This window comes from Amphiprion ocellaris, chromosome 5 (genome assembly GCF_022539595.1).
Source record: "Amphiprion ocellaris isolate individual 3 ecotype Okinawa chromosome 5, ASM2253959v1, whole genome shotgun sequence".
In the NCBI taxonomy this organism is placed as follows: Eukaryota; Metazoa; Chordata; class Actinopteri; family Pomacentridae; genus Amphiprion; species Amphiprion ocellaris.
In genome coordinates, this window is record NC_072770.1 from 13021758 (window position 1) to 13044116 (window position 22359).

At 38.2% G+C, this 22359-nt stretch overlaps 1 protein-coding gene across 2 annotated transcripts in view; it reads left to right on the top strand.

The window, feature by feature from the left end:
* The window catches only part of phf2 (PHD finger protein 2), a 48120-nt gene extending 28602 nt beyond the window's left edge, over positions 1–19518 (top strand). The window contains exons 12-22 of one of the 2 annotated variants that reach the window (XM_023298854.3): positions 832–1185; positions 2885–3001; positions 5281–5396; positions 5611–5789; positions 7602–7669; positions 9128–9294; positions 10169–10458; positions 13806–13901; positions 15199–15308; positions 15386–15701; positions 17263–19518. In XM_023298854.3, coding sequence (XP_023154622.1) covers positions 832–1185; positions 2885–3001; positions 5281–5396; positions 5611–5789; positions 7602–7669; positions 9128–9294; positions 10169–10458; positions 13806–13901; positions 15199–15308; positions 15386–15701; positions 17263–17351 — 1902 coding nt within the window. In that variant the 3' untranslated portion in view covers positions 17352–19518. Of the gene's footprint in view, positions 1–831; positions 1186–2884; positions 3002–5280; positions 5397–5610; positions 5790–7601; positions 7670–9127; positions 9295–10147; positions 10459–13805; positions 13902–15198; positions 15309–15385; positions 15702–17262 lie in introns of both variants that reach the window. The other variant, XM_023298853.3, reaches the window with a different exon arrangement.
* The last annotated feature ends 2841 nt before the right edge of the window (positions 19519–22359 follow it).

Below are 22359 nucleotides of genomic sequence, written 5' to 3' on the forward strand. Positions count from 1 at the left end.
TTTTCAAAGGATGAACCTTTTCCATTTTGAACGCTCAATGAACTCTCAATAATTAAATTTACTCACAAATTGCATAATACAAAACACAAAAGAATAAAAAAAACATCATCAATCATTTGCTCTCCCTCTGGTGTCAGCCACAGAACACACCAAAAGTACAAAATAGAGTTTTAGCCTCTGTATTTGTAGCTGTAGAAAATTTCACATTATGTTCACACGCACAGTCATAACAGTATAAAAACTAACAAATGTATTCACGCCAAAAGGTTTTCTGTCCTTTACTTTTTTTTTTTGCTAATGAAACTGAAAAAAGTGCAGTTCTACAACATACTGCTAATATTAAATGTTCGGCACAAAAATTGCAACCAAAAAGTGGCACTTGTTGGACTTTTACCACCAGAGTAGTATTTTAGGCACTACTTTTGTGTACAATTGCTTCCAATTCCTGCCCGTCATATGTTAACGCAGATTCAGGCCAGCTAAATAGTTTTTTCCAAACAGCAATTCATACGCGTTGTTCAAGAAACCTTTTTAAAAACACTTACTGTATGTAGTATGAGTTTAGACACACATGAAGAAAATTCTTTGACAATGAATTTTGCTAGTATTACTCCAGAGGACGTATCGTAGTGTCATTTGTGTGATGTTTTCTAAGACCTAGATTAATCTTAACTTCTCCAACAGGCTAACATATACACATATACCTGTATTCTGTTTCGGATTTTACAGAGTAATGAGAAGCTAATATTGCTGGTTATTGTCGGTATACTACATGTCATGTTTTAGAGGGTTACAAAATAAAAAGTCACGTTTCTCTGCTTTTACTTGCAGAATGCAACAAAAGCCATTAAGAGCGAGCCCAGCATTAAGGTACCAGTGGAGGAACCGCCATCCACCCACTCCGAGCCCGAGGAGGACATTTCCCCGGCACACGTCCCCTCGCCCAGCAGAGAGAAATCCAGAAAGAAAGCTTCCAAACCCCCCAAGCCTCCAAAGCCGCCCAAACCCCCGAAGATGCCCAAAGCCCCGAAGCCTCCGAAGATGCCGAAGGTAAAGGAGGGAGGAAAGAAGAAGGCGAAGAAGACGAAAGAACTGTCTCCGCCTCCTAAACCCTCCAGCTTCGCAGCACTGGAGTCCCACGCGAAGGACATCTTGAGTAAAATGGACCAGCCGAAGAAGGCGAAGGTAAGGAGATGGTGATGTTAACGTGAATGTTATTTTGTGGAATTATTGCTTGCAACCATAATTTTCTATCTCTCTGAGCCTTTTCCAGCAGAAAGTCTGTCAAATTTTAGCCACGCACACATATTGCCCTACAAAGACAGAACGCTGTAACAACATATCTCGTCAAAGTTGAGACTAGGAATTGTTATACAATCAAATGGGCAATTTCTAGCAAAAAAGCGCACAGAAATTTCATGAGAACAAACAGAGCTGTAAACCAAACTGCAGTGAATGTGCTCTGACTAACAGTAGCTGGTTAGTGAAATATCTGAAGCTAAAGATATTTTCTTGTTTTCTGTGCTGTTATTGTTTAATTTGAAAATAAATAAATAAAATATATATATATACATTTTAAAATTTAGATTTAGAATTTTGTCTTTATGATACATAAGTAATACAATAAAAAAATAGAACAGGGAACTTCAGTCCTGCTTAAAGTTAACTGGCCTAGTTAGCAGGGTGGCTAGCTGCTTTCTGTGCAGCCTCTGACTCTAATATTAACATAATATTCTTAGATAAAGAGAATTTATTAGTTTTTCCTATTTTTTTGCTATTGAAATTGATGTTTGCAAACTCTTAGTAGTTGACTTTAACTTTTGTCTTCATGCCACATAAATACAAAACAATAAAAATCGTAAATTATGTTTGAAATAAAAAGAAACCCCAGTAATGCTAAAAGCTAACCAGCCTAGTTAGCAGAGTAGCTAGCTGCCTTCTCCAAAGCCTCTGACTTTATTATTCACCTACTATCCTTAGCTTCAGGTAATTTTCAATTTTTACTTGATTTTTAGAATTCTAAAAATATATATGTTGATATTTTACAATCTTGATTTCGACTTTTGTCTTTTTGCCACTTAAATAATACAAAAAAATCTTAAATTACTTTGGTGAAATAAAGGAACCCCAGTCCTGCTAAAAGCTAACCAGCTTAGTTAGCAGAGTAGCTAGCTGTCTTCTCTCCAGCTTCTCACTTTAGTATTCACATAATATCCTTAGCTTCAGGTAATTTTCAGGATTTCCTTGATTTTTTTATATATATATATATATATATACATGTAGATATGTATATATATATTTTTATATATATATATATATATATATACATGTAGATATGTATATATATATGTTGATGTTTTAAAATCTTGATATTGGGTTGTGTCTTTATGCCACATAAATGACACAATACAAATCTTAAATTAACATGGAGAGAAAAAGGAACCCCAGTCCTGCTAAAAACTAACCAGCCTGGTTAGCTGAGTAGCTAGCTGTCTTCTCTGCATTCTCTGACTTCATAAGTCACATTATTTGATGCATTTAAATGTCTTTACATCACATATTTAAATATATTTTAATATTAATTCATTAACCTAAGTCATTAATTTTGATGTACAAAAGAACTGAAGAAGAAACAACACCATGTTTTGCTTGTAGATGCTATGTTTTTCCTTTCCCTTTTCCTTTTCCATCTAAGGTCTGTAACAGTGATTAATATTCAGCACCAAATGAAGGTGTTACAGGCTATGAATCTGCTACACTGTTCAGCCAAACTAATTTTCTGTACTTCACTGTTTCTGTAGTCACAGCTCACTGCCTTTGTAGGCTAGCACTTTAATGGATTTTTGGTTAATAATTCTGTCTTTCTTTACACTCCATTTTTCAGGCTGTTAAGAATGTTCTAAGCATGTCAGAGAAGGAAATATCAAAGCAGAACAACGTGGAGAAGTTTGAAATCAGAGAGCAGAATAAAAATAAGACTGAAGCAAAATGGAAGTATAAGGTAAGATCATTTCAGCTGACAAGTTTTGTCATGATTTCAAACTAATGGCTGGTTGTTACGGGCCAAAGTAAATAGTATCACAATCTGTTAAAAGTTAAAACAAACTGAAGGCTTGGTGTTCTTTAGAAAAGACATTGTGAAGGTTACAAGCTGAGCAGCTGAACAGAAAAAAAACCACAGGATCATCCAAAAGTGATTTGCACACTTCACTTCAAAGCAATCAGGAAAAATAATGATGTGGCCCAAGTCGCACATTTGAGGCCTGCAGCTCATCAGAGCTGCTCCAGAAACATCCACCCTCCCTGAGTTTACCTAATGGAATTACACCACGTCCATATCCAGCGCGTTCCATTTAAGTATTTACACATGCTCACATCTTAGAAAAGTTTGTTGTATGATCACTGCTGAACAACAGGGGAAGCTTTTTTGGAACAAAAGAGTAATTTTGTTGAACGGAAGACATTAGAGGGCTTTACTTTCATGGAAAATTCAATGCCAAACTGCTGTGGAATGTTTGCAGCCTCCAAGGATCTCCATCCAACTGCTCCTTCACATCGGGCCAAACATTTACAGATGGAGAAGAAACCCTGTGAGATGTTTACCAAGGTCACCGGAGACCACGTCTTCACTTGTGATCGCTGTTAATTCATGTAAAGGCTCACAGCTCCTCTGTGCTCTGTGTGCACTTAAATTAATCCTGTAAAACATGTTAGCATTGATTTTAAAAATGCATATGACGATGGGTTTCAGTTTACACTGCGTTGTCGCATGCTTTTAATGTTTGGAGGCAAAATTGTTGAGGAGAGAATATTTAAAACTGTGTGTTCTTAGATTTCAGTTATTTACACAGTCTGCTCAGTGGTCACTTTGATGGCAGCCCTTTTACATTCCTCTCAGATTTGGTTTGGTGTAAATTGGGTCAGAAAAATGGCAAAAGTGAATATGACCCGTAGGGATTGCCATCATGATACACTTACTCATTTAACAGCTGTGTATTTATTTGGAGAGTTGATTAGACAATTAATTCCAAAACTTTGTTTTTAGTTCGGTCATTTCATTTTTTAGCAAATTACAGGTTTCAAATTCCTAACACGTTCACCCTAATGTGTCAACTTGACATGATAAATCCTAAAATATGTGAGCTTGGATTTTAGACTTTGAGGTTCCAGTATTGTTTAATTGAGGCTGATATAACAGAATAAGTAGAAGGGAAATATACAGGCAAGAAGAGATGATTGGTGTTTACTTTAAATGCATTATTTAAGGTACATTAATCAAGATACAAAAAATTAAATTTTATCACAGTGATGATTCATTATTATTAGCCGTTATTGGTTTAATTTACACTGTCGGCAAAAGACTAATATTTAGAGAAAAAGAAAGACAGACGTTTTATTATTTTTAGCCAAAATGACTTGAACAGACACAAACAGATCTACACAAATGAAAAGTGCTGATTCCACATTGTGAAACCTTACTGGTACCCAAAAGATGTAGGATTTTTGAAGCCAGTACCAATACTGATTTCAAAAATTAAATACAATCCAGGAGGAGAATATGTAATCCGATATTTTTGTTTGAAGAAATTTGATAAAAGTTTGTTAAATGAAAAATGTTAGTTACATTGTCAAAATCTTTTTTTATACTGAGCAAGATGTTTTTTCAGATATTAAACTTACCAAAATAGTGCTAATGATACATTTTAAAGGAATAATTTCAAGTTAAATTAGATTAGTATCAGTGACAACTAATAGGTACATTATGTCATATGTTAAACATTAGCCTATAAATCCTCAAGTCTGTATTCTGACCATAAAAGCGGCATTTTTTCACTTGAGGAGCAGCAAAACTCGCTGTAAACACAACATTGGCTTTTGCCATGTTTGCTAACAGAGTATATTTAAACTCATATTTTATTCCATTTTATAAATAGCTCTGTTTTGGTCTCTACCAACCCCTTAAAAGGCCTCTTTCTCTTTAGTTCTTTACCAGCTAGTGAGTTTCTAACTTTGTCACTATGCAGGCACTATATGTTGGGTTTTTTGGAGTTTTTTCAGTTAAATAAAAAGGTTGGCGATAGTGGAGTTGGGGACTGAGAACTAGAACAATGAGCTAAAGACACTAAATTACTCTTTTACTTTACATTTAGTCCTTTGAACCTTTTATAGCAGCTCAAATACTTCTAAGGGCAACTTTAAAAGTTACCTCAACTAAGCTTAATTTGACTTGATGCTGATTTAATGTACTTATTTGACACTCTTTTCTTTTGGACGTTACAGAACAGTAAACCAGATTCCCTGCTGAAAATGGAGGAGGAGTGCAAATTTGACAGAACCCCGCTGTCAGGCAATAAAGACAGATTCAGCTTTACTATGTCTCACAGGAAAATGCCCAGGTATGTATGGAATGGCTGTGATTGCTGTATAAATGTTTCACGGTAGGTCTTTGAAGAGAAGGGCCTGTCAGCCTTCTCATGTGGTGAGTTATGGTGATTACCGAGCTATGTGGCTATCAGCGCCGCATCCATTAGAGCTAATTCAAGGACTTCTCACTGTGAGTGCCTGGCTGAGCCTCGTCACTCGCTTATTGTCTTGCGGTTTGCCTTTCAGCTCCAAGACGCTGAAACCTCAGACCAACTCAAGTGTTTTTGGATCATTACAAAACCTAAAAGAGGACAAAACCAAGCCAGTGAGAGACGAGTATGAGTACGTCTCAGATGAAGGGGAGCTGAAGATTGACGAATTCCCCATCAGGCGGAAAAAGAACACGGTTAAGAGAGATCTTTCCTGTGAGTATTGTGGAGCTGCTCGTGTAGTGTTTCACTTTATCTAAACCATCATCGAGGGCTGGGTAGGAATCTTAACACTTTCTGAGTATCCACTTGAATTGTATCGAAAAGTGCCAAAAATTTACTCGGTGTCTGACTTTAAGTTTACTTAGCTGTAAGCTGTGATCTGATATTTCCTGGTTCAAATCAAGAACATATTCACGTGTTTGAGGACATTTTTCAGCCACGAAAATTTCATTCGTAACACTGATGCATTACACAGTTTGACATATTTCGGTACATTTAAACGTTATGAAACTAGCCTTGCTCCAGACCTAAATTAGAGCCCTACGTTTGAATGTTTTCTTAATGCCACTCCTTCCTGCTTCTGCCAAATTTCTAACCATTACCGCCTGCAATGTGTGTGTTCCTTTCCCACCCACTCTGGCAATTTGCGTGTCCACTCATGCCGGCACCCACCAGCATTCATTCCTTCACAATACGTAGTTATACTGACTTTATGTCTTCTCCCTTCCCACAGGGAAAACAGATTATTTTACTGCGTAGTATTCCTAAAGTAGACCATGAATACATAGAAAATAACAGACCAGTTATCGCCTCAACCTCAGAGGTGACCAGTTCTTTTCCACCTTTTAACAGTAACTACTGAGAAATTAATCCAGCTGTCAAACTTGTCTTGCTTTGCTTTGTATAGTAAAAACCCCGCTTCAGGCTTTTTATCAGCTTCATTTGTTGACTTCAATGTAATAATAACTGTATTAAATCCCTGGACACACAGTTTGTATTTTGAGAACTGTGATAGGATCCTTTGAAAATGCAGGACCCTTAATCCCAATACAGTCCCTTATTCTGAATCACATCTGTGATTTGTTTATCAGTTCATACTGTAGATTTGCTGTTGGATCACAGAATGGCGACGTCATCTTCCTTCATACCTAGCTAACTAGCAAAACAGAAACAAATCTGTGTGTGTGTGTATAGCTAGTGCTAGCTCAGTTTGTATAGCTAGCTAGTAGCTGTAACTAATTATGCAAAAAATTAAAAATGGTAACAGACAATGAGACTGGAGAAGAGAAGATAGACGGTTTTTTGGGGGAATCCTGTGGGGTGACAGGATTCATGTGGGACTCCTGGTCGATGGGAGTCAATTTTATTATTCACTACATGACAGGAAAAATGTTAATAAGGTTGGTTGGGACAGCAATCATAAAAACAGATCTGAGAAAGACAACGTTACAATGCAGAATAATGAACAATGATCTGATTTCTGGCAAATCTGAAGTTTTAAGTTCCTAAGAGTCAAGAATGATGGTGTTAATGGTCTGTGGCTGTTTGTAAGACTAGTAAGTAGGTATTAAATACAGCACAAACATCCCAAAAACTAAGCATCAAGTGACCGGCACTGGACAAGAACCTCTTTTGACTGAGTATTTTAGTTGGTCGGGGATGAAACAGTTACAAATTCACTCTAGCGTTGACCTCTAATTGATATAGCTGTTCAGGGTGCTTTTAAAAAAAAGATTTTTAATTAGACATAACTATGAAGTAATTTTTTTTTTTTTTTAAAATGCTCAGAATATTAGCTACCACAGCTTATTTGTTGTCTGAAAATGTAGAGAGTGATTGCAAATCGAGCCCATGAAGGGAAGTAGTGTAAGGAAATGACAATTCATTCTGACTGTCAGGCCAGTTTGAACTGTGTGAAATTACCAGAATGTGTTGTTTAAAAACAATGAATTGTTTTGCAATGAGTACCAAAGGTCAGGTATTGTATTACACTGATGAAGCATAATGAATTTATTTTTTCCTCAGTTTTGTCAGACATCAGAGAACCCATTCAACCAGCCAAAAAGCCAAAGTTCCAGCCCTTTGTGACCAAGGTACGTATCACTTTGCATCACCTAAAAGTAAGAGTGCTTAAAACAAATAAATACCACATTTATAAGCACTGAAAGGGATACACTCTTAATTTATAGTGATTTCTGGCTGTTGCTCCAATGGTGGTGTGTAGTTTGAATGTGCTTAAAAAAGAAAAGCGTCTACCAAGTGAATGTGAAGTAAAACAATGCTTTAGACAATAATCAGATGTTATGAGTTTTATTTAAGTAACTGAATACCTAATTCCTGAACCCCAAGTAGTTTCTGGCCGGTTTTGCTCCTGTCAGATTTTTTTCACAGTTTTTTCTTCATTTTTCACTGCAATATTAAGTCCTGCACCTCCATGGAAACAGCACAACTATGGTTAGAAGTAGAGAGAAGTCAAAAGCCTTATCGGTGCAGTACAACTAAGATATATTAGCATAAACCATAAAAAACTAAACTAAAGTTGAATTTCTTTGGTATTAGTCTAACAAAAATTAGGAAAAAATGGAATCTTGTGGGGAAAAATGGTCGCTCCGCTTGCTATAGACATGGTTTATTTTGGGCAGATTTTAAAATTTGACATGTTAAATAAATATGAGTTTGTGCTCAGATTTGGTTATTTTAGTTAAAACTGTCTCTGTTTTTACAGCTTTTACTTTTGAGATACTGTGTGATGGCGATTTCAAACTCACCAATGAGTTTTGGGGTTCAGAAGTTGTAATCTCATCATGAGTGCAAAATCATGCAATGCTCCTTTATTGCTCAGATTTAAGAAAAAAAAAGAAACAGGTAAAAAAAAAAAAAAAAAACACATTGTGTGTAAATGGGAGGAAGAGGCTCTCTAAGCTGTGGAACACCGCACACTGATGAGGGAAATAGTTGTGGTATGAAGGAAGGAAGAGGAAGAAACAGACTTAGACCAGATGCTCTAATGTTTACTAATGAGAGGTCACTGGAAACCATATCACAACCTTGATCTGCTGTTTCACTGGCTATTCTCACTGAGCCGTAGCCGGAGTCTTACACGTATCTGCAACTAGATCCAGGCCAGATTAACAGATGGACAAAACAGGCAACTACCCCGAGGATCAGATCCTGAGGGGCGCAGATGCCCTGGATTTATTGAATCTCTTTGTCTGTAATAGTGTTATTAAATTCAGAATAGTTGAAGAATATTATCAAGGGCAGATCCTGTATTATTATCTGTTTCATTTTTATGTGTCTAAATGTCCTATTTCTACTGAACAACCACAAAGAGAAGGTTGTCTTTTTCCTGGGACCTATTTCTGGGCCAAGTCATATGATTTAATACAAAACTGCATTAAAGCAGTAATTAGATACAGAAAAGTGAATACGCAGAGAATGAATTACTCAAATCCCAAGAAACCACTCTCACAACAAGGACATGGGAGGCAAATGTCTGGCCTTTTGATTCCATATTCCTCTTTCATGTTTGTTTCTCCGTCTTAAACCAGACCATGGACTCGTCAGATGAAGAGACTCTGCACATAGACACAGAGGCCAAACCTGAGGTGAAAAGTCGCAACTCTAAAGTGAAGAAAAAGGGCGGCAGCGCTGCAGGGATTCTTGACCTGCTGCAGGCCAGCAAGCAAGTCGGTGGAATTGACTACAGCGCCAACAGGTAGACCGACCCGACGCTGACGTCATGATTTTCTGCTTCTTCACTCCATTTCTTTCAACAACAGCGGAGCTTTCACTTCTAAACTCATTTGGGTTACAGAACATGCACAGCATTAATCTCTAAATGGCTCCCGCTGGACCTCCTTTCCTCCCAGTAAATGAATTTTAGGTCTCTTTAATGGGGCGAGTCACTGACAAACAAACGGTCCGCTCGACGACGACGTAATTGGATGAAGAAGCTGAATTTTATAACTTTGCTCAGAGCTGAAAAATCAACTAGCGACTGGAGCAACAGTTTATGCAGATCCTGTCAGCAGTTTGTGTTAAGTCTGTGTTTGTTTCATCCAGCGTTAATCTATCAAACAAGCTGCATGGCTCCGGGCTCTTCCCTTTGCCTTTTGCTGTTTGCCGTTTCGTTTGGCTCTTGATGGTCTATTTCCACCACACTGAAAGCTACAAATGAGCAATGAAAGAAAGAAAGAAAACATCGCTGAGAAATGTTAATTTCTCAAATAGTTTCGGTGCTTTGACGGAAGAATGAAGCTGTAGCAGTGTTTGATTGCTCATTGTTGCAGCTCGGCAGCTAATAGCTTAATTGGTGTGTGAATCCAATTTCCAAGAGGCTTCTTAAAGTAATCACAGGTCTTTGGAGAATATTTAGCTTTGACAGGTTCACTTTGCTCTTCCAGATTCCGCTCACTTTTTAATATTTTACAGGTGTGAACAAGTCCTCACATTCACATCGACCTAAAAGCCTTGTTCAGTTATTTCTCTCTTTCTCTTCACCCCTGCCAGTGTGTTGACTGCCGTGTAATGGCTGTGTTGTTGTGTATTTCTTATTGACGTACTTACAGTCAGCCACCTGCATCTCCCAGCACACAGGAGGCCATTCAGGGCATGCTGTCCATGGCCAACCTGTCGTCTTCAGAGAGCTTGCAGCAGCCGTGGAGCAACAGCCAGTCCAAAAGCAATAGCCAGTCGAAGAGCAACTCGCACAGCTCGCAGGCCAGCAAGAAGGCCGGCGGAGGGGCCGGCGGCGGCAACAACAGCAAGCGACCGACCAAACGTCTCCCGAAGAAGCCCAGAAAAAGCAGCAGTATTGAGAGTCTGGATTACGATGACGACCAAGATCACATGGACGCATGTTTCAAGGACTCGGATTATGGTAAGCAACAAAAGCTGACTTGTTCCTGAGATCCAGAGAAAAGATGTTAGAATTATGAGAAATGGTTCAGGTGATGATGAGGAGGATGGTACTACCTTTTTAATGTCAGGAATATGAGCTTTAATGTCAATACAAGTACAAATCTCAGATCTAGACTTTTACAAGAAACAGTATAACGTTATAACGAATAGAGAAACTTTGGAACCTGCCTTAGTCTCTTCCTCAATATCAAAGTAGTTCAAACTAAATAAGCAAATTTCCCTCAGGGATCAGTCAAGTATTTCTGATTCTGATTCTGAATTTAGTGATTGTTGTCAGTACATCCACTCATACACAGCAATAAAGAGCTGCTAATAGTTAATTCAGCAATCTTCACTGCCCAAAGTTAAATACATATCAATACTTATATCCCTGTAAAACTTTATTTTTGTTCACTCCACTGACAGCTTTTAACATGACATTTTCCAAAATGTTTTGTTACAAAAAAAACAGACAAACAAAAAACCTATAAATTTAGACTCTGTTGTCCTCTGTATAGTGATGATTGATACCCACTCCAACCTTTTCTTATTATTACTGAATCCACATCTTATAATTATGAGATCTCACAACGATGAGAAAAGATTTCTTCTCTCCCAATTATAAGATAGTAAGTCATAATTACAGAAGGTCTGTTCTTTTCTTTTTTAATTTGTGAATGTACAATGCTCCTGTACCAACTAATTTCAAAATAATTAGCCCTGTTTTAGCTTCCCTTCCCTGGTTCCATTTGTTTTACCACTGAGGTTAAGATTATACTGATCGCATTTAAAGCACGTCTTTACTTTGCTTGGTGTTACAATACACAACAGGACCCCTGTGCAATATCGCTGAAATGTCAAATCATTTCAAACTGTTTTGCTTCTTAATAATTACATTATTTCCTCTGAACTATCAAACTTTCTGAAAATTCAGGCTCCACAGTAGAAACTCTACCTGCAATCCATGAATTACAAGTTAGAAAACCTGTCATCATTGAGACAGAATCAACTACATTTATGATTTCTAATTAAAATTCCTCAGTTTTGGAGGAAATTCTGTGGCTGTGTTCATGACTACACCTGTAAAGAACTGCCAGAGGTATTGAAATATCTGATTGTGAGTCTTGACAAAGATGGAAAAGGATACAGGAAGATAGTTACCAACTACAAAATCTGTGCAAGCACAACTGCAGCAGTAATCAGGAGGTATAGACCAAGCCATACCACTAATAAGGACCACCTTAAATGATGCTGGACAGTGCATTGCTTGGACAGTTCAGCTCTGAAAAACATATGGACAGCTGCTTCAGACTTGGTACAGATTTTGTTAGGAGAAATCAGAGTTTATTTTTTAAGGTGGTCAAAAATCTGAGTTTCTGTGACAACTCAGACAGTGTGAAGGGTATAACACAGCATCAAAATGTTCAGACGGCATCCAAGAAAAAAGTCTTTGCTTACTCTTTGACAAACAACTGCAAGATGAAATTTTGCCAAAGAACATGACAAGAAGCCCCAGGGAATTTGTGTTTTCCATGTAACCTGGCCAGGACTACCACAGTGAACGTATTGTCCTGACAGTGAAGCACAGAGGTGGGAGTGTGATGACATGGGCCTGCATGATTGCAAAAGGTGTTGGGGAGATGAGGATGTGGATATACCAAAATACTCCCTGACAAGATGATTCAAAGTCTGCAGAAACTTGGCAAAAGAGGAATAAATTCACCATAACAACCCAAAGCACACTGCCAAAATCACAGAGGAGTTCCTAAACAAGGACAAAGTGAGAACTATAACATGGCCAAGTGAGTCACCTGACCTAAATCCAGTAGAGCACCTCTGAGGTAAAAGGAGAAAAGTGGAGCAACACAACCCCTCCAGCAAAGAGCAGCTGAAAAAAGTTTGTCTCTGAGGAATGACAGAAAATCTCCGCAGATATTTATGCAACATTTATCCTGCAGTCAGAGGCAGAAAAGTTCTGTTATCAAAAATAAAGCTGGACATACAAAGTATTGAAAAAATAAAAGATTTGACATGTCAAAAATGTAAATTTTACTGACTTTTGTTGCGTTTGAGTTCATGCTGTGATACATATGAGCTACTCTCTGACTTAAGGGTAGAAATTACTGTAAGGTGATACTATGTTGAGCCATTTGACACTGAAGCGATATTGCACTCTTACATTGTTTTGTTTTTTTAATTCTTTATTCAGGCCAGCTTAAAACTGCAGCCAGTCTACTTTTTTTTAAAGTCTTTCACTCAGATCTGTTCTGATTTGGTCTTTATATTTCATCATTAATTGTTTCTCCCATTTTGATCTTAAACATGTATTACTATTTATTGATTTAGAGGTTATTGTTATGGTTTAATTATAACTATCTTAGCAGAATTTACCTGCAAAGCCATTTGTAGCTGTATCTTTGTACAACGATCCAGAGAAACTATATTGACATAGAGCATTAAAACTGTGCATTTAAAAATCCAGCCTTTTCTTTAGTTTGAAAAAAGTCATATAAGGTACATAAGTTATATAAACATGTCACCCAGCCCTAATGTACAGCTGATCTGCTGTGGAAAAGATAATACAGTTTCTTATTTGAGCTAAAAACACAGCAGATGATGGCAGCTCAGCGAGGTCAGTCCAGAGTCACAGGGTTAAACTTTGAGCACAGTATTGAAAACAAACTTGTCCGCCATGTCAGATTCTCACTGCTGCTAACAGGTGCTGTTAAAATCAGACTGATGGAACAGCATGTGGGTCATTAATTGTAAATTTGTTCTGGAACTTTTCGTTAGGAGTCGATGATTGGAGCTCATGTTAATTTTTCTTGAGTTTTTCCCAAATCCACCCTTTTGTGTTGCTCTGGTATGGGATTCTTTTGTCTTTGTGAACATTGTCCAAATACAGCTGTTTGGACCCTCCCAGCTTGTTAGTAAGCCATTAACACGAATTCCGAACAGTTACTTTACACGCTGTTTGAACTTTTAATCACTGTCTAATTAGCTGTTTGCAAATTCTCGCTCTGAAATCCTGGAGTTGAATGAGGGTGAAGCTTCTCTCAGGAATTGGCACTCATGTAAACAGGCCATTATTTATCTTGATCAGTTATCAGATATTAAAAGGTCTAGATCGGAGTGGTGGTGCCGTGTGCAGGCAGGGAGAAGGAGGCAGTCCACAGCTGTCTAACAGCTGTCCTGCAAGCTGTGCAACTACTTCCATCACAGATGCACAGAAAACAGGAATAAACTAACTTTGGTCTCATTCTGTGCTTTATATCCTCACATTGATAAACTGACTTGCATGACGTGATTCATCTGTTGTGATTTCAGTTTACCCCTCATTGGAGTCCGAAGAGGATAATCCTGTTTTCAAATCCAGATCGAAAAAACGGAAAAGCAGCGACGACACTCCATACAGCCCCACCGGTGAGTATTGGCGTTGCTAAAGACAGATCTACACTTGACAGGTTTATGATTCAAAAGTGATCTCTCTCTCTCTCGCCCAACTCACCCTCTGCTCAGACACAAACACTGCATCCACAATCTCAGACACAGCAGAGCGAACAGTATCTTTACATACAAAATACAGTTCTACAGTAGAGATTGATGGCAAAAGCAACAAGAAAAGCACTCAAAGAGTGCAGCGCTCCGCCAAGGCTGCTCAGTTGTATCTTTTCCGATGGATAAGTCCCGATAAGACCACAGCGGTGGATTTGTAGTAAGATCACAATCGTGATCGTCAGCAGGCAGCTGACGTAGCATTCACTTGTTGTCATAGTTACAGTGACGCTGTGCCGCTATCTTGCAATGATACAGAAATCTTAATCGAATAAATGGATCCAGACAATAAGCCGCATCACTGCCAAAATCTAATCAGGTGGTCCTTGTGTCATTTCTGACCTTCCCTGACAATTTCATCCAATTAGTCCGTGTTTGAGTAATGTTACGCACAGAAAAATATACGCCGAGCGTCACGTAACTCTGTCATGTTCTTTGGTGGAGTAAAAAATGTAAACAGTATGTGCAATAACCCCTTCACTACCTCACTCCTCCTCTCGTGCAACATGACGTGATACATGTGAACATACACTACTGCTCAAAAGTTTGAGGTCACTTAGAAATGTCCTTATTTATGAAAGAAAAACATTTTGTTGCAATGAAGATAACAGATTAATCAGAAATACAGTCTAAACATTGTTAATGTGGTAAATGACTATTCTATCTGGAAATAGCTGATTTTTACTGGAATATCTCCATAGGGGTACAGAGGAACATTTCCAGCAACCATCACTCCTGTGTTCTAATGCTACATTGTGTTAGTTAATGGTGTTGAAAGACTAACTGATGATTAGAAAACCCTTGTGCAGTTATGTTAGCACATGAATGAAAGTGTGAGTTTTCATGGAAAACATGAAATTGTCTGGATGACCCCAAACTTTTGAACGGTAGTACATTCCTGGACAGTTGTAAGTGCAACACTAATTTCTTGTAGCATTCAGATTTATTTGCCACATCTTGGTATTTTATCTTTCATTGCTCTTATAGAGTGTTTTGCTTTGGAAATTTTTGTACTTCCTATTTTGATGGTGTTTTTTTTTTTCTTACTCGACTCCAAGAGAGCCCTGCACAAGAATTCCTGTGCGCCCAGACTGTCTGTTTGCACACAAATAGCAAGTAAACATCTTGAATCTTGATCTAATCCCTGATATGAATGTCATGGCAGCTCGCGTAGGACCTTCAGTTCCTCGACAGGAGCGGCCGGCGAGAGAAGGAGCTCGCGTGGCCTCCATAGAAACAGGCCTGGCAGCCGCCGCAGCAAAGCTTTCGCATCAGGTACGTCAGTTAAATCCTTCTTTTTTTGAACACAGTAGAACTAAGCGTTCCTCAAGCAAAACCTCGTATGTCAACAGGAGGAGCAACAGAAAACCAAGAAGAAGAAGAAAAGCACCAAAAAGAAGACAATAGTAATTGAGGAGCCCCCAAAAATCTCTCAGGACAGTAGCTCGCCGGAGCACAATCTGGACTCCCAGGACGGCAGCCTGACGGACCACGAGTTCAACACTGGAACGGTCAAGTCGCCGGGAGGCCCGCAGCCGATGGCTCCGGGCGTTTTCCTCAGCCAGAGGCGGCCGTCCATGTCCTCTCCCAACAACAGCACCAACTCCACGAGCACCAACAGCAGCAGCATGGCGAAGTTGGACCGCGTGGGCTCAGCAGATGCCAAAGGTGAGCATTCAGCTGCTTAGACTGAAGAATCTCTGTGCAGAAGAAAATACAGAGCAGCACTTGTGCTAAACTTCTCTTAGCCGTGTTAGCAGTCGGGTTTAACAGATGAAACATCAGTCAAGGAGTTCAGACTTTGGTTTTATTCTAGGAAATTCACTGAGATTAGGGTAAAGGTTCACAGGTGCATGATTCTTAGTAACTGCCTCGTAAGGAGCGAACAATTTGGTGCTAAGTGCAGGAAAAACAGACAGTGTTCATTTGGCAACTCCAGCATAATTCATTTTAATCATTTGCCTTCTTACCGTGGAGATTCTTGCACTCAGTGTTGAATAATGGAATAGTAATGAATGACTGGGTTTAAAATTAGCAGCTCTCCAATGAAATGAATATTTTCCATGTTGTTACGACCAACATTTCTTTACAGGAAACTTCCAAGGAAGTCTTTTTTTTTTTTTAGAAATTCTGCAACACAAAGCTTCATCTGAACTAGTAATCAATAATAATTAGCAAATAAAAGTTTGGTTTGGCAGCTGCTGCTCTTTAAACATGCAAAGTGTATTCATGGCAGTAACGAAGGAGAGTTGTGTGAACTGTTGTGAAATAGAAATGAAGGATAATTAATGCACACGACTCCCCCTTCAGATAAACGTACCAGTGTTAACTCGCTCACCTGAAGGTTCTCAAGGGACCAGGTCAGTTTATACTAGTTAACCCTCCGGATCCCAAACTACAAGTCAGGCTGGACTAGTGTGTTAGCTTTAAAAAAAATCTCCAGAAAGACACCATTTATGTCAGAATCTGAATTTCTGACTTCCAGTGAACTAATTGTCTGTGATACGGTGTTCTGTTGGAAAATGGAACCAAATCTCAGCTGAAAATTGAGATATTTCATCAAAATCGCTTCATTCTGCACGTCTCATTTAAAAAACATGTCAAAAATGAACAGTTTACACCAGATTTAGTAAATTATCACAAATTCTGCGTTCCTTGGCAAAGCCGTGAAGCCATTTGTGATTCAGTCATTTGTGTCCAAGAGTCAGAGTGTTTTTCGGCTGAACTGCAGGCTGCAAGTGTGAAACAAGTAGGGGAAGAAATGAAAAATGTAAGTAAAATATCTACAATAGGTAAAGTCATCATTTTTCCCCAGTTTTGGTAACACTTGTGGGCTTTAGGAGAAAAGTTATACATGTTGAATTTTAATTTTCATAACTTTCTGTGGCATTATAACGTTCTCATACTGCACTAAAGACATTTCTGAGTTCTCTCTGCTTCTTGTCACACTTGTTTTGTTTCCATTGTGGTGCAGGACTTTAAATTTTAATGAAAAGTGAGTAAAAATGTGACAATAGAAAAGATTTACATGTGTTTTTAGTTTTTGCAGTCAGAAGTTAAATTCCACTGATTGACAGTTGGTGGCATCAATGGGCCAAAAAAAAAGGAAGACTACTAGCTAGTAAATGTGGGCGTAAACAGGGCAGGTTTCAGTCTGTATTGTCTAGTTTTATATCTGTGTTCTAAGCTTCTAAATGTCCTGTCTTACTCTCTTGTGTTTCCTCCACAGCTAAGCGGCTAAAGAAAGGCATGGCAACAGCCAAACAGAGACTCGGAAAGATTTTAAAGATCCATCGAAATGGAAAGCTCCTCCTGTAGCATGCAGCAGACTGTTGTCGGACTGGAAATTGATGAGCTGGGTCCCATCCCAACCTCACCCTCTGTTCACTGATTAAAGCCAACGACGGGGAAAAGAAAAAAGAAAAAAAAAACTGAAACAAGATGGGAGAAAATCATGCATTTTTCAATTTCTAAGAAGAACGTCACTCAAATAGGTTTTTGCCTCTACTTATACTTTATAACTTTCAGATATTAAAGTGTACAGAACCTACTATAAATATTTTTTAAGAGAACATGTCTCATTTTACTACAGCTGTCAGTTTATCAGGGGTTGCTAAAAAACATGAAGTAGAAGTACATTGCAGTCATTCCAAGATTTGTGAAAGTATCCCTTGCATGTATTCAGTTGCATGTGCGCTTGGGTCGGGGGTTTTAAGGGTGGGGGGTATTTCCTACTAGATGGATGCAGCTTATCATTGCCACGTCGGACTGAAAACGGAGGAAAAAAATCCTCGATTTCTTTTCTTTCCGAGCCGAGACGTATCACAAGGTTCCGATCAACTCGAGCATTTATCTCTTTGCGTTAACACTTTTTGCAGAGCACTATCAAGCGGGGTGGATATTTATTTATTTGTGTCGTAGATTAGGAAAACGAGGAGCAACTGTAAAGCACAAAATCCAAGCATCGGCGTCCGGATGTTTGTCACGCATAGGACGAGGTGAAACGGAGGGCCTGCAACGCCAGGATCTGGCTGATTGGACGGGAGAATCATAGGATTTCTGACACTACGTGGGAGCCAATGATAAGCCTCATCCATGGCAGGTCTGCAGTTACATGGGGATACTTTCTCTCTTCTTTTGCTTTCGCAGGCAGCACCGACAACCTAGACTCATCTCTGCGTTTTTACGGCTTCACACAGTAACAGTATATAGAATGTAGCTTGTACATAGCCTTTTAAATTACTACTTTTTGTATCCTTTCCCCCCCTTAAGGCTTAATTCTACATTTTTACCGGTTTTTGCTAATTATGAATAAATGAATAAAAAAATATATATATATGAATATACAGTATAGTCCTAATTTTTAACCTTTATTTTATTTTATTTTTTAATAGCAGAGATTTTTTTTGTGTTTTTTTTTTTTGGCATTAGATGGAAAGGTGTTGCCTGGAAAACAACTGAAGAAATAATACATTTTATTGTCATATGGCCTTACATACACAAAAGCTAATTGTATTGTGATTCTGTTTGAACAAGAGACGAAGCTTTGAGGAGAAACAACACAAAAAAACTAATAAAATGGAAAAAAAAAATACAACTCTTAAAGTTTCTATGACCAGCCTCTTGTTCGAGTTCTAGTATCCTGAAGGGTTTTGGAATTATTTTACTAGCACCTTGTGAAGTGTTTATGTGTCAGTGATGTAATTTATTAATGTTTGTAGCTTTTTTATACTTGTACAATTCTTAAGAGTTTTGTTTTTGAATATTTCATCAAGTTGTGAAATTACCCTTTACGTTTTTTTTATTATTATTTTGGATGTGTGTATTTTTTTTTTTTTTTTTGGAGGGGTGGGACATCAAAACCATTCAACACACTAGAGTCTACTTTAGCAAACTTTTTTTTTCTTTTTATTATATCTCCATCCTGTCCCATTTCCAGTGTGACATAATTACTGTTAATATAATAGTTCTAAGCAGCTGCGTCCATGCCCCCATCACACTTTTTTTTTTTTTTTTTTTTTTTTTTTTTACATTTTGTTTAATTCGGTCAGGACATTTTTTGAGCACGTGCAGCAGCAGTGTTTCATGTTCATGTCAACAACAAAAAAAAGGTGACATGCACTCCGATCAAACTCTGTCAGTGGGACATATTTTCAGGTTTTTATTTGTACAATATGTGTATTGCTTTGTTGTGGTTTATTTTTGTATGTCCGACCTATTAAATGCATCCACTGTGCCAGGACAGTGAATGATACCTGTTGTAGCTGTCTTCCCTTACTGTTATTTACAGTACTAGTAAGTATTTACAATCCTTTTTGACCTGAATCTATATTTTTCTGTATTTAGATGATTCTGTTTGAGGTCATGGCTCACTTTTTTAAAGACATGGAGAAATGGCAAACTCTGAGGAACAAACATATTGTTGTTGAATGATATGATTGTCCGCCTTGTTTACTTTTGCAATACAGTTACTGTGGAAAACCTACTTTGTAATGTGTTCCTCTCCCGCCTGTGACGGCTTCTGTGGCGACGACTAAAAATGTGCTTTTTTTTTTTTTTTTTTTTTTTTTTTTTTAAATAATTTTTTTTGTTCCTGCTTCACATTGTCGTGCTTTAAAGTCAAATCCAGCACCGCCACCGATCGTAAAGTTTGTAAAGCGATGAGGTCGAGCTCTCGGCTCCATGGACTCCTCCAGCAGCTTCAGCCAAGTCGTTAATTAAAACCAAGCCAAAGTCAACACCATTAAAACTGTATTAACGTAAAAGTGGCTCCCAAGCAGTCAGACGCTGTGTGCATGAGGACGCCCTTTCACCGTCCTCAGCAGGTGTTGCTGTGGTTAAATGTGCTGCACACACAAGAAATTCATACAGGATCAGCTCGGTGAAGAGAAATACGTCCCCGTGTTTACTCTCACCGCCTCACAAAGCTTGATTTTGTTCCTAAATATGTAGTCGCACAGTGTTAACAGTGGAAATCTTAAGCAACAGCGAGTCAGCGCCACTAGATGGAGTCGATAAATGCCTGAATATTGCAGGGATGCATGCTCTTAAATCAGCATAATGCAATAATGTTCAGGCAAACCGCAAATGCAGGATTCAGCTGCTGTAGGGTGTTTTTGTAATCTGGAGGTTTGACCGTTGAAAAGGCTTTAAATCATCTTTCGTGAAGCTTTTCTTTTTTGAATTCAGACTTAATCGTACAGAACTCATATCAGAGCAGCTCATGTAGTAAAGTGTAGACTTCATCATATGATTTTTAAAAAATGTTAAAAAACATCCTATTGCGTAGACACCACGGTCCTATTATCACACTTTAACTTGTTTTATGGCACTTATCCAGGTTGTTTTCTCCTGACTGGATCCTTGCTTGTGTTGGATCTACTCTAAGATGTACGTTGCTTTGGATAAAAGCGTGCGCTAAATGAAATAGTACAATTGTAGAATAATATACAGAGAAACCCAATTAAACCAAACTATTCCTTTTGGATCAGCTCTGCAGCAAAGTGAGGAAAAAAACTCAGCAGAAGCAGGCTCAGGGAGGGAAACACAACCAGCACCATCACTAAAATAAAAGAAAGTGTTTCTGGATCAACAATAAGAAAATTAGCTACTTTAAAACTACTTCTTAATAGATGGTTCTGATCAGTTGTAGACATTTAAAGTCACATCTGGGCACTGTTTTTGTCAAATTGGTTGGAAAATCTCTGATTTAATCGTTGTATTGCGTATTATGAGTTTGTTATATATATAATGTTCTGTAAAATCTTGATCTGGAAAGTCACTGCAAGTGTCAAATGCATGCAGCACAGCAACAATATAGTGGAGCTAAAACAGAAAGTCTGATTAAACAGCAAGGATGCATGTGTTAAATGACAAATACAGGATTCAGCTGCTGTAGAGTGTTTTTGTAATCTGGAGGTTTGACCATTCAAAAGGCTTTAAATCATCTTTCGTGAAGCTGTTTTAAATTCAGATTTAATCATACAGAGCTCATAGCAGGGTAACTCATTCAGTAAAGTGTAGACTTCATGATATAATATACAGAGAAAAACTCGGCAGAAGCAGGCTCAGGCAGGAAACACAATCAGCACTGTCACTAAGATAAAAGAAAAAATGCTTCTGGATCAACCATAAGAAAACAGAAAATTAGCTACTTTAAAATGACTTTTTAATAGATGGGTCTGATCAGTTGTAGACATTTAAAGACAAAACGGGGCACTTTTTTGTCAAATTGCTTGGAAAATCCCCCATTTAATCATTGTATTGTGAATTATGAGTATTAACAAATACAGGATTCAGCTGCTATACAGAGTGTTTTTTGTAATCTGGAGGTTTGACCATTCGAATGGCTTTAAATCATCTTTTGTGCAGCTTTTTTTCAAATTCAGCTTATTACAGATTCAATCAGACAGAACTCGTATCAGTGCAGCTCACATAGTAAGGTGTAGACTTCATGGTATAATATACAGAGAAACCCAATTAAATCAAACTGTTCTTTTTGTAGCAGCTCTGCAGCAACGTGGGAAGAAAAACTCAAGGGAAACACAATCAGCACCGTCAATAAAATGAAAGAAAAAGTGCTTCAGAATCATCAATAAGCAAATTTAAAAGATTTCAATACTTCTGATTGATGATTGTGATCAGTAGCAGACATTAAAAGTCAAAATTGGACACTGTTTTTGTCAAATTAGTGGAAAATCCCTGATTTAATCGTTGTATTGTGTATCATTAGCTTATTATAGATATAATTTACTGTAAAATCTTGATCTGCATGCAGCACAGCAACAGTACAGTGGAGGTAACACAGAAACTAGGATGCGTGTGTTAAATCACACATGCAGGATTCAGCTGTGTTTTCACGTGATGTGACGGTTCGACCATCCAAGACGCTTTAATACCGGCTTTGATTGCGTCTCTAAATGTCTATTACATCCAGATCTTATCAGCGCGGTGGAAGGGAAAACGTGGACGGGGAGATTATAAGAAAATTAGCCACAGCACATTTAAAACGAGCATCTCCAACGAAAACAAGCCAATTAGCTGGTCGTTGGTCTAATTAAAGGCTGATTACACAAATAGGGAAGCTGTGCCTTCGTGCATTAAGCTGCTTCTTCCCTCCTGTTTTAATCGTGGACTAATAACACATCTGTGCACACTTGATCTCACAGAAATAAAACACGCACTGATCTTCATGGGAATCTACATTTCTCCACGCTGGTGTTTTATTTAATTGATTTAATTTTCCGTCTGTGTGTGTGTGTGTGTGTGTGTGTGTGTGTGTGTGTGTGTGTGTGTTGTGTGACATGCGTGGGTGCAGCGAAGCAGC